The sequence below is a fragment of the Cicer arietinum genome, chromosome 7 (assembly GCF_000331145.2).
Source record: "Cicer arietinum cultivar CDC Frontier isolate Library 1 chromosome 7, Cicar.CDCFrontier_v2.0, whole genome shotgun sequence".
Lineage (NCBI taxonomy): Eukaryota > Viridiplantae > Streptophyta > Magnoliopsida > Fabales > Fabaceae > Cicer > Cicer arietinum.
In genome coordinates, this window is record NC_021166.2 from 24,233,648 (window position 1) to 24,245,663 (window position 12,016).

General features: G+C 31.5%; 1 protein-coding gene and 1 non-coding gene across 6 annotated transcripts; both read right to left on the minus strand.

The window, feature by feature from the left end:
• Positions 1-901: 901 nt before the first annotated feature.
• Positions 902-4,621, minus strand: LOC101494958 (uncharacterized). Of its 5 annotated transcripts, none has more exons than XM_073363874.1 (5): positions 4,467-4,621; positions 3,430-4,242; positions 2,427-2,540; positions 2,058-2,341; positions 902-1,263 (listed from the first exon to the last, which is right to left on the minus strand). In XM_073363874.1, exons 2-3 carry the CDS (start codon positions 4,225-4,227, stop codon positions 2,517-2,519), a joined length of 822 nt encoding a protein of 273 aa, XP_073219975.1. In that variant the 5' UTR covers positions 4,228-4,242; positions 4,467-4,621; the 3' UTR covers positions 902-1,263; positions 2,058-2,341; positions 2,427-2,516. The 5 variants fall into 5 exon arrangements, with proteins under 5 accessions (XP_073219975.1, XP_073219974.1, XP_027187766.1 ...); XM_073363873.1 differs by having other exon boundaries at positions 2,427-2,574; XM_027331965.2 differs by lacking the exon at positions 2,427-2,540.
• Positions 4,316-4,398, minus strand: LOC113785598 (small nucleolar RNA Z221/R21b). Its single transcript, XR_003471723.1, has one exon. It is a non-coding gene; the product is annotated as a small nucleolar RNA Z221/R21b (small nucleolar RNA).
• Positions 4,622-12,016: the final 7,395 nt, after the last annotated feature.

Consider the following 12,016-nt stretch of genomic DNA (forward strand, 5'->3'; position numbering starts at 1 on the left):
TTGGCCTTATAGAAACAATACAATTTATTAATGAAAAAAATGCAATTGAAGCATATTAAATTACTTCAACTTTTAGATTATTAAATAGATTTTCTCTTTTTCTCATCTCTAAAACTATTTTTGAAAACAAGTATCTCAAACAAGTTTTTTCTTTAATTATTTCTTTAAAACAATTTTTAAAATCAAATTTATACAACAATTTTTAAAAACTAAAATACAAAAGTGTTTCAAACAAACCATATACGAAGGAATGAAGAACACAACAATAATCAAGAAGAGGGAATGAGGTGAAGGAATTTGATCGAATCGCATTTTTGTTTGTGTACGTTTCAATCACCTCTCCAACAGCTCTAGAGGGAGAGAATGAGCAATTTTATTTTTTATTTTTTAAGTTGAACATAGATACAATTATGTCATTAATGAAAATAAACTTCTCCGTATATATTGTTTTCAAAATTTAAAATTGAAAAAACGAAAAGGAAAATACTGTTTATATGTTTTGCTTTTTTAATTTTAAGAATAAATAATCCAAATAAATTTTCTAATTTTTAAATTTTTAAAAATTAAAATAGAGTTTTTGAAATAAAAATCAAATAGGCTCATAGTGTTTTACTTTTTATTTTTTAATTCTCTAGTAAAAAATTATTTAAAAAATTAAATTATCAAATAAATTTTTTGTTTTTCTCATCTCTAAATCCATTTTTATTTTATTTTAAATTCTCTCAAATAAATTTATAATTTTTAAAAACTAAAATATAACAAACAGGGATTATCCCTCTCACTCCGAAAACCTAGTTAAATATGGTTTTATTCTATATAATTATTTACAATTTTGTTTAGTCACTGTAATCGCTTTTCAATTCCTGCAAATTATATCGCAAACTTTTAGGCCCATAAAGACTAAAAGAAAATATGCCAATTTTATAGAACTAAAACGATTTTTAACCATTTTTACACATTTTACATTTGAGCTTTTGGGGGATCAAGGGTGAGAATTAGTTGTACTTTTATTCCATATGCAAAAACACAGTGAATTAAATATAAACTATACGTCTATTTTCCAGAACTAAAACATTTCTAATCTTCACTACTTACTACCCATCATATGAACTCTTACCTTTTCTTTACCATGTGTTGGTATTAGTCTACCAACAAAACATAGTAGCTGTCACTGCCATATATTTGTGAACTTGCTGAAATGAAAAATACTTTTTCATAAGTTTTGCTCCCATTGTCATCTTCTTAGTGAAGCCGCAAAGCACACTGCCACTCATAAAGTGAAAAAAGTTATTCACATTCCATTAAGTTTATTACCAAGAAGACCAAAAATAAGTACCCATATTTTGTAAATGATAAATCCATACTGCTTTACTCTTCTACATAAATTTACCATTAGATTGACTTAATTTCAATCAATATATATAATCATGTTTTACAAAGCATGCCATTAAACAACATTATGCAACAATTTAAATCTGTTTAGTTATCTAATATCGTCAACTAAAGAAGCAAGTCGAGAAAGCACTATGGCAGCACAACAACTATAACAGGTTTAGCTGGAAAGCAAAATAGCCCATTAAAGAAAAAAAAATAGGCCATTTTTTTATTTAAAGAAAGTTTTTTAATGTTTCCACAAAATAAAAAACACAAATTACATTTTTCAGTACCCAAACTTGCAACAAAAGTTTTAGTGGGTTGGGCTCAAATGAGCTCATGGCCATCTATTTGAGTATAATAGACTACTTATATGCAGAATCGCTACTCATAGCCAACTACAAGCAGCAGAAGTTATAACTTATAACTGAACTATAAGTGTTAGACAAGGCAATTAGCTGCTACTAATTAGTCATTACCCCCATGATAATCTTTAAATATTAAGAATGAGAAAGGAGACCTATATGTATGATTCCCTTCCATACAGCCATCAAGGCGACATAACTGGTTGGAAATTAAATTAATCTAACCAGTTACAATAGAGAGCACAGGTAATAGTGCAGACTAAAACATTATCTTTGAATCAGTAAGCCACAAAGAACCAAGATGGTGAGAGTTCACACCTGAAGGTGATACATCTCAGTAAAGTTTAAGTTGGCACGTGGCAGATCCCCTTGGTATATTAGAAATTATTTCCTTCCACTTCTTTGTTTGGTCCAACCAAGAATCACAAATAAGCATTGTCTTCAAAACAAGTCCATTTTGCAAAACATTGCTAGTAAATTCCAACTCGTGTATATTTCCTCGATATGCTCTAAAGTGAATAAAGGTCACACTTAGGAACAGTTTTAGGCTTTACCAACCATCCATATGAATGTGATGAATCATCAGTGACTAACAAGTGATCCTGCTGGCAGCAAGGGACAACTTAGAGATAAAATCCAAACAAAAAACACATGCACACACCAAAGCTTTAGTTAAACTCGACAAACCTCATGGTGGTTAATCATGAGTTTGAAGCATAGAACATTTCTCAAGCGTGTCAAACAGAAACTTCAAGTTGAAAGAGGGAAGAAAGACCTCTAGATGAAACAAATAGCAAAATTCTGGAATATGTAAAAAAGGGGCATCAAATGGCCACTGCTTGTACACAGACAACAACAAGTGATTGTGTAATATTAGTATAAACTACATATATACAATATAGACGTATAAAAAATGAAAACTCCATTCACCTCTGTTGTTGAACAATGCAGCTCTAGACGTTTAATACCAGATAAAGGTCGGATGAGATTATCCTAAACAGACTTTACAATATTCATGTCTGCTTACATTACAAACTATCTGTGTAATATCACAATAATGTTAAGCCGTGCAATTTAACTCAACACATCTTTTAAATTTGACGATTTGATTGAAAGTTTATTTTATACAAATCGTATATATCATTTTTTCATATAAATTTAAAATCATTTAATATATTTTTTGAGTCAAAATTAACCTCTTAAACAATTTTACTTAGCATGTTAATCTTGATGCACCTCTATAATATAGAGAATGATTATTAGTATAATTTCATGTAAAAATTCATAATATATGGCTGCTGTTTGACATATATAAAAGATTCTGCCATCTTTGATTTGTAGAATCCTAATCACTCACAACCAATGCCACTTAGATAGACAGGACTAATTTGACTAACAAAAAAAACTAAGGAGATTAAAACCAAACAACAAAATAGTTATAGTACTAAAGTGAAATCATAAAATAAATTAAAGAAACAAATGTATAATTTAGCCAAAAGCTAGTAACAACAGAACACTAATTGTTGCAAACATAATAATAATCTACTCAAACGAATATTGTACAATAAGCATGAAGCTTAAATCACAATATGTTCCACTTTGACTCAAGGGAACCACAAATCCTTGTAATACAATAAGCAGCACTTAAAGGGTATGCAGAAATAGCTAGATAGTCATCAATGTAATCTACCTCGACCTTCCCATGTGCCATTGCTCCAACCACAAAGACAAGATCCACATTGCATGGAATTGTTGAAACATAATCTTTCATATGCACAAGCTTCTCTGAACTACAAGAAAAACCAACTTTTCGGGCATCAATAGGCAAATACTGGGTTACAGGGTTTTTTACCATCCTGAGAAGTTTGTCACGCTTGCCAGCAGCAGATATACTCAATTTTTGAAGCAATTCCACCATGATACCAGCGAACCGTTTGAATGTTCGTGGAAGACGAACATAGGGCTTAACCTCTATAAGATCGCCTTTTTCAGTCTTTATGTATACAGCTTTCAACCTTCCAGCTTTATTTAAAGGGCTATCTAAAATAGATAGAAGTGCCTGATGAGTAATGTCGGGTCTGTAATTGCCGGGATTCTTCTTACCCTTGAGTAGGAAATTAGCATGATCATCTGAGTTCAAAAGCTGGTAAGTCTTGCCAACTTTAGCAATCTCCAAAGAAGCTTTTTCGAGAATGAAAATGACACCAGGTTTCTCACTATTTTTTATATCAATTGAAGGAGCAATTGGGATACCATCAAGTTCATTTAACTCAGTTATTGTTGATGTGGATGTTGGTTCTTCGTTCTGTAACATTGGTTTATCAACTGAAATACCAGCAGATTTGTCTTTCTCTGGTATTGTTGGTGTTGGTTCTTCGCTTTGAAGAAAAGGTTTCTTTGGTTGGATTTGTTGTTCTTCATCTTCCTCTCTCACTACAACTTCCTTAGTCTTTCGCTTCTTCCCCTTCACACTATAAGCTCGCGTCATTTTCAACTCAATGCACTATACCAATAATTTAAATTGAATCAATATATAAATTAAAAAATACATCAAAATGAAATTAATGAATAAAAGAGGGCTCAGATATATAATGGGTATGAGAAAATTATCAGCACTGTAAAATCAGAGTGGTGCATGACATCTCTATCATCATAGCCCATGGAACTCAGTGTAAAATGTAATTAAGAAAGAAAAATAACGATGATGAAAAGCAAAAGAGAGAAAACCTGTGAGATTGTGAAAATATCAGAGAAGATGATGAATGAGAAGTGATGTGGCCAGTTCAAGTTTAACGGCAAAAAAGATGTGCCAATAGAGAGAAACCCTAATATATTTTATGGTATCGGTGAGGAAAGTTTTACTCCAGGAACCCGGCCCAGTTCATCTATCCAGGAACCCGGCCCAGTTCATCTATCCAGGAACCCGGCCCAACTCTTCCTCAGATCAAGTGAGGAAAGTTTTACTCCATACCCACCCAATTAGACTCATACCCCATATTGTAATAAAAATCCAATTTTACCTTTTTTTTTTAATAAAAAAAAAATTATGATTCCAGTGCCAGGTTATTAAGACTTCGACTCTGACAGTGTTGTTTTGTGACCTTACATTTATAAAAATCTTTGCCATGTTAAGACTTTGACTCTGACAGTGTTGATTCCATATGTTGTTTTGTGGCTTTACAGATATAAAAATCTTTGACTATACTTTTATTTTAAATTATAATAATATTAATTATTTCAAATTTTTATACTTTTTTTACTTCAAATATAAATAAAAATATAGTAAAAAATTTGATATATTTAATTTAAAATTTAATTCATATATATCAATTTTATCTAACCTTACATTTTTTTAAAATAAAAAAATCGATATACAAAGTTCGAATTTATTAAAATATATGTGTTTTGAAAATTTTAAATTTAGTGAGATAAGAAAAAACTTATTTTTATTTAAAAAAAATAATTAAGTAGTTTGTGTATAATGTGGGCTACACGTCAACACTTTCTCAAGTTAGACATTATTTGCTAATAAAAAAAAAATTAAATACCTCTTGACCTGTTAATTTATTTTAAAATTTCAGTACGGTCTTTTAACTTTTAACTCGATAATGTTGGTCCTTTAATGTATGTTTGAAGGTTAACGCAACTTGGTCCTTTTTGTTAAATTAGTGATAAACGACATTAACTATTTGTGATGTGGCTTCAAAATAATATTAAACTCATGTAGCACGTAAAATCTTTTTAAACTTTTAATTTTACTTTGACTAATAGAGTAGTCGGAAGTGATTTGACTCCTCTAAAGTTTGAAGATAGTAAAGTGAGTAAATCAATTTTAAGATTATAACTACCTATGATTGATTATATATGTGCATATAATACAAAATATTGATTTATTTATCAACAGTTGATATGACTTTATTCTCAAAATTGAGTTGTTCACTTAGAGGAACTTGATTCACGGAAGGGACCAACATACATTAGCAAATATTAGTTCAGGGATTAATTTCACTAATTTTAAAGTTGTAGGACCAAAATGAACTTTTAAAATATTTTAAGGGATCATAATAGAACTATTGGAATGCCAACTTATACCAATAGATGGGATTTCATTGGGATCCCTCTATTTGAGACACAATGGGGTAGGGTATTTTTTGCGTAGGGAGGGAGAAAGTCTCTCGAGAGTGGTTGGGAAAGAAGATGGAGATCATATCCCAATCTTGTGGGACCCATGTTGAGCAATTCACTAAGACAACATATTATGTATATATTCAAGTATTTTATATGTTATATTCATTTGTCTTTTCATACAATACGTATATATATTTATTTTACATGTGATTTTTATTGTTGTCACAAGACTCACAATAATATTATAATTTTCCCATTATTAAAGCATACAAAATTGCGTTATTATCTAATATTAAAATGTAACATCATATATCCCTTTATTAAATAAATGACATCGAAAGTGTAGAAAATTTTGCAAAAAACTAAAAAAAATTATAAAGTACTTTTAATATATTATTGTTACAAAAGACAACATTAGTACAACTTAAACTCCTAAAATAAACTTTTATAAAATAACTTTGATCTTCAAAGTTATATGATTAGGGTTTAATGTAAATTAAAATTCAAGGACCTCAAATTCTGAAAATCATATTGTCCATTTGTGAGGACTTAAGCTAGCTTCTATAACCACAATATATTTATGTTTGTTGTAAAAGTGGAAATCATAATCCAAACACATAATACAAGCAAAATGTGCATGATAGATTTTCTCAAACAATATACTTATTATCGTATAACAATAATCACTTAAACATATAATCACATTTAATCATATTAAAATCAACTTAGTTAAATAATACGTATAAACATCTATTTATCATACAATAAGATTATGTAAGTTATGAAATATATGGGCATGCAACACTTAAAATGTTGTGCGCACTTATCAACAACTAACTTATAATATATGATTCCAATCAACTCCAAGTTGAAACGGGTAAAAAAAGTCACCTCCTACAATGCATATATAAGAGTTTAGTTAATGTTAATCAATATTCAATATAATTATCCCAATGTGCATCTATGTTAGCTCGTTCATGGTGATAATCCTTCTAATTTTTCTTTATTGTCTACTTCCACTTTATCACTAATTCACTATAACAATCTCTCACGTCCTACTTTATCACATAAGATATTTAATAATCGATCATCATCATTATATTATTGACATAATTTTGTCAAAATGCAACCGAGCCCAACACTATAATAATCATCATTATTGCAACAATATATAACATCTATCACCAATTTTATAAAATTTAATTCTTAATTTAACCTCAATTAATTACCATTTATTACTACTATTCCTTATCAATTAATTATTGATTACTAGTTAACTAATGGTTACTTGTTAATTATTTGGTTTTTTATTATTACTATTAGACAAAATTATATTTTTAATAATATTTTATTTGTAACAAAGTAGTTCTTTGTTTAAATTTTTGTAAAAAATTGTTGATGTGTGTCCATCAAATTATTTTTTAAAGAATTTTTTAAAATAAAAATTAATAAACCTACTATTCTCATGAACACCTTCGTCATCGTCATCCTCTAAATTCAGAAATTCATCACCTCCTTCAATCTTAAAACTCAAAAAAATTCATCAAACTCATTTCTATTTTTCTAATTCGCGATTTCTCTTATGTGACTCACCGCTAAAGAAGAAGGATATTGTCTTCGTTTTGGGCTTAATTTGTAATGGTAGGTTCTCTCCTTATACGTGATTCGGAATTTGGGGTAAAACTAAAATTAGGGTTGTTGGGTAATGGTTTTGAATCTCATATGAAGGACTAGGGTTTCAGAATTGATGCTTCGTTTAATGGAAGCGTAGAAATTATTGCGTCTGATATTGAGAGAAGTACATGTTCTCCTTTCAATTTGAGAAGCATAAAACATACTTCTACTCTTTTGCTTTATATATCTCCTGCTATATATGTTTTTACTTACTAAAACATTATATTGAACATTGATTTTCTTTGTATGTTTTGAAAGATTAAATGATTTGGTGATTTTGTAGCTACGAGAGACACATGGATAATTTACGTCTTTTTCTATTTTTTGCTGACAGTTGTAAGACCCATAATTTTAAAGTACACTTTATGTACTTATGTATATTTTGGATTTTGGCTCGGAGGCTTTTTAGCCAAAGTTAATAATATTTTGGGGTTTTTATGATCAAAAAGATATTTTAATGCCGATTAAAATTTCTTGTCGATAAATAAATTGAAATTAACTGCGGTGAAATCCTTTACGGAGAATTTAATGCGTTTCGGGTGAAATGTGAAGAAAGTAAAAGACAAAATACTTTCATGTTTTATTATTACAGCCCTAAGCTGTTTATATAGGAAAAGAAATTACAATAGTAAAACTGAGTAATAATGATAGAATAAAAATAAACATAATAATATAAAATAAAAGAGAATAAAATCTAATTTCTCTGTATTCTTCAACACCCCCCCTCAAGTTGGTGCATAGATATTTGTCATGCCCAACTTGGCTATAAGTCGCTCAAAATTGGGTCTTGCCAAACTTTTTGTCAAGATATCAGCAGTTTGCTGGTTGGAAGTCACAAATGGCAGACATATAACTCCAGCATCAATTTTTTCTTTTATGAAATGGCGGTCAATTTCAATATGCTTGGTTCTATCATGTTGTACAGGGTTGTGAGCTATACTTATTGCTGCTTTGCTATCACAGAACAATTTTAAGGGTGAGTCAACTTTCATTTTCAGTTCATCCAAAAGTTTACGAATCCATAAAAGTTCACAGATTCCTTGAGCCATTGCTCTGAATTCAGCTTCTGCACTGCTTCGAGCAACAACCCCTTGTTTCTTACTTCTCCAAGTAACTAAATTTCCCCAAACATAGGCACAATATCCAGTGGTGGATTTTCTATCAGTAATTGATCCGGCCCAATCAGCATCTGTAAATATAGAGACTTCTCTGTCATTAGTTTTCTTGAAGCACAAACCCTTTCCAGGATTGGATTTCAAGTACCTTAAGATTCGATAAACTGCCTCCAAGTGTTCTTCATAGGGAGAATGCATGAATTGACTTACAACACTCACAGAGAAAGCGATGTCAGGTCTAGTGTGGGCTAGATAAATAAGTTTGCCGACTAACCTCTGGTATCTTCCAATCTCAACAGGAACACTGCCTTTCTCCCAAAGTTTAGCATTTAATTCCATAGGAGTATCTGCTGGTCTACACCCACTCATCCCAGTTTCTTCCAAGAGATCTAGGATGTATTTTCTTTGAGAAACAACAATTCCCTTCTTTGAGCGAGCAACTTCCATACCAAGAAAATATTTAAGCGCGCCTAAATCTTTGATCTCAAATTCTTTAGTCAAATTTTTCTTCAATCTTTCCATCTCAACAATGTCATCTCCTGTGAGAATAATATCATCTACATATACAATTAAAATTGAAATTTTACCAACATTAGAGAACTTCATGAACAAAGTATAGTCTGATTGTCCCTGCATATATCCTTGCCTTTTGACCGACTGAGTGAATTTTTCAAACCAAGCCCTTGGAGATTGCTTGAGACCATAAAGGGATTTTTGAAGTTTGCACACATTTGAACCAAATTTATCTTCAAAGCCAGGTGGGCTATCCATGTATACTTCCTCCTCCAAATCACCATTCAGAAAAGCATTCTTTACATCAAGTTGGTTAAGAGACCAATCTAAATTCACTGCCAAGGACAAGAGAACTCTAATAGTGTTTAATTTGGCAACGGGAGCAAAAGTCTCTGAGTAATCAATGCCATATGTCTGAGTAAACCCTTTAGCAACCAAGCGTGCCTTGTATCTTTCAACTGTGTTATCAGAATTATATTTCACAGTAAATACCCATTTACAGCCAACAGTATTCTTTCCTGTAGGTAATGTCATGACTCTCCAAGTTTGATTCTTCTCAAGAGCTCTCATCTCCTCAAGAACAGCTTCTTTCCACTTTGGAATTTTTAGAGCCTCCTGTATATTTTTTGGAATTTCTACAGTAGACAACTTAGAGGTAAATGCAGCAAATGAAGAAGACAATTTTGAGTATGACACATAATTAGACAAAGGATATTTAGTGCATGATCTAATAGGTTTTCTAATTGCAATAGGAAGGTCTAAATCAGGATACTCGACATGACTCTTAAGAATAGAAGAAGACTTACATGTATCAAGATGATGTGTTGGATTATCTATTGGTTCAGAATCTTGGAAGGGTCGGAGAATGGGTCCTTCATTTCTCTGTTTATGGTTTCTTCTTTCAAAGACATTTCCCTTCCAAGTAGGGTCAATTGTAGTAAACCTGCTTTGTGTCTCTTTATCTGAGTCATTATGTTGTGGCATTTCAGGTGGTCCTTTATTATTATTGAGATCAAGAATTTGATCATTGTGATTTTCATTTGAAATTGTCGCCCCCGAATCTGTCGAAACCTCATTCATAAGTGGATTGAGTTTCAATATGGATTCTTGGGCATTTTCTTTTGGTGCATCAATATAAGTCTCAGAATTTTGTGACAACACTATATCACTTAAAGTAATGATGTTTTCAAAAGTAAAAGATGAATCTTCCTTAAAATTTCCCCCCTGAAGATGAATGTCACTAAAAAATGGTTGATTTTCAACAAAAGTAACATCCATGGTTACAAAAATTCTTTTTGATTTTGGTTCAAAACACCGATACCCCTTCTGAGTTGGAGAGTAACCGGTAAACACACATTTTATTGCTCGTGGATCGAGTTTGTCAAGGTGTTTATGTTCATGAACAAAAGCAGTGCAACCAAAAACTTTTAGTGGCAAATCAGCAGAGACACTAGTCAAAGGAAAATAATTTCGAAAAACATCAAGAGGTGTATGAAAATCTAAAACTTTAGATGGCATTCGATTGATTAAATATGATGCAGTTAAAACAGCTTCACCCCACAAATATTTTGGAACCTTATTTGCAAATAGTAAAGCTCTAGCAACCTCAAGAAGATGCCTATTCTTTCTCTCTGCAATTCCATTTTGTTGGGGTGTATTAACACAAGAACTTTGATGAACAACCCCATTTGCAAGAAAAAAATCGGACAAAAGTATATTAAAATATTCTTTACCATTGTCACTTCTGAAGACTTGAATATTTGTTTGGTATTGAGTGTGCACCATTTTAAAGAAATTTTTGACAACCTGTCCAACTTCCGATTTTTCTTTCAATAAATAAACCCAACAAATTCTAGTATGATCATCAATAAAAGTTATAAACCATTTTTTATTAGAAAATGTGTTTATTCTATTAGGACCCCAAACATCACTATGAATAACTGCAAACGGTTTTGATTGTTTATATGGTTGTGCAGAAAAAGAAGAACGGTGATGTTTAGCAAATTCACAAGTTTCACAATGAAATAAAGATGGATCCTTCTTAGAAAATAATTTAGGAAACAAATGTTTCAAATACGGAAAACTAGGATGTCCTAACCGTAAATGCCATAACATAATATCATCATTATTAGAAGAAACAAAAATAGATTCAAAGCAGGTACTTGTTTTTTGTTGGTCTTTGAAGTCGAGTCCATTGTCAAGATAATAGAGTCCTCCACTCTCCTTAGCATTGCCAATCATCTTCCCCGTGCTCAAATCCTTAAAAGTGCAATGAGAATGAAAGAAGTTAGCTTGACAATTTATATCCTTTGTTAATTTAGTAATGGATAATAGATTACATGATAAATTAGGAACATGTAAGACATCTTTTAAGGTTAACTTAGGTGACAGAATAACAGAACCTTTCCCTGCAATGGCTGAAAGAGAGCCATCTGCAATTTTAATTTTGTGGTTACCTGCACAAGGGCTATAAGAAGAAAATAGACTCGACTCCCCAGTCATATGATCAGTAGCACCAGAATCAATAATCCAAGTATGGCTGGGAGTGACACTAAGTAGAGCAGTATTTGGAAAATTACCTCTCTGAGCTATAGAGCAAGAAGAAGTTTGAGACTCAAGAAGTTTGTACAATTGATCTAACTGTTCCTTGGTGAAAGGAGATGGGCTTGAAGGAGACTGCTTCTCTTGATCAGATGTACCAGCTTGGAGCGCATGACCTTCGTTTCTTTCTTTTTTCTTCCAATTTAGAGGTTTTCCATGGAGCTTCCAACATGTATCACGTGTGTGCCCTGGACGTTTGCAATGTTCGCACCATGGTTTCTTGCCAGCGCTCTTCCCGTCTTCATT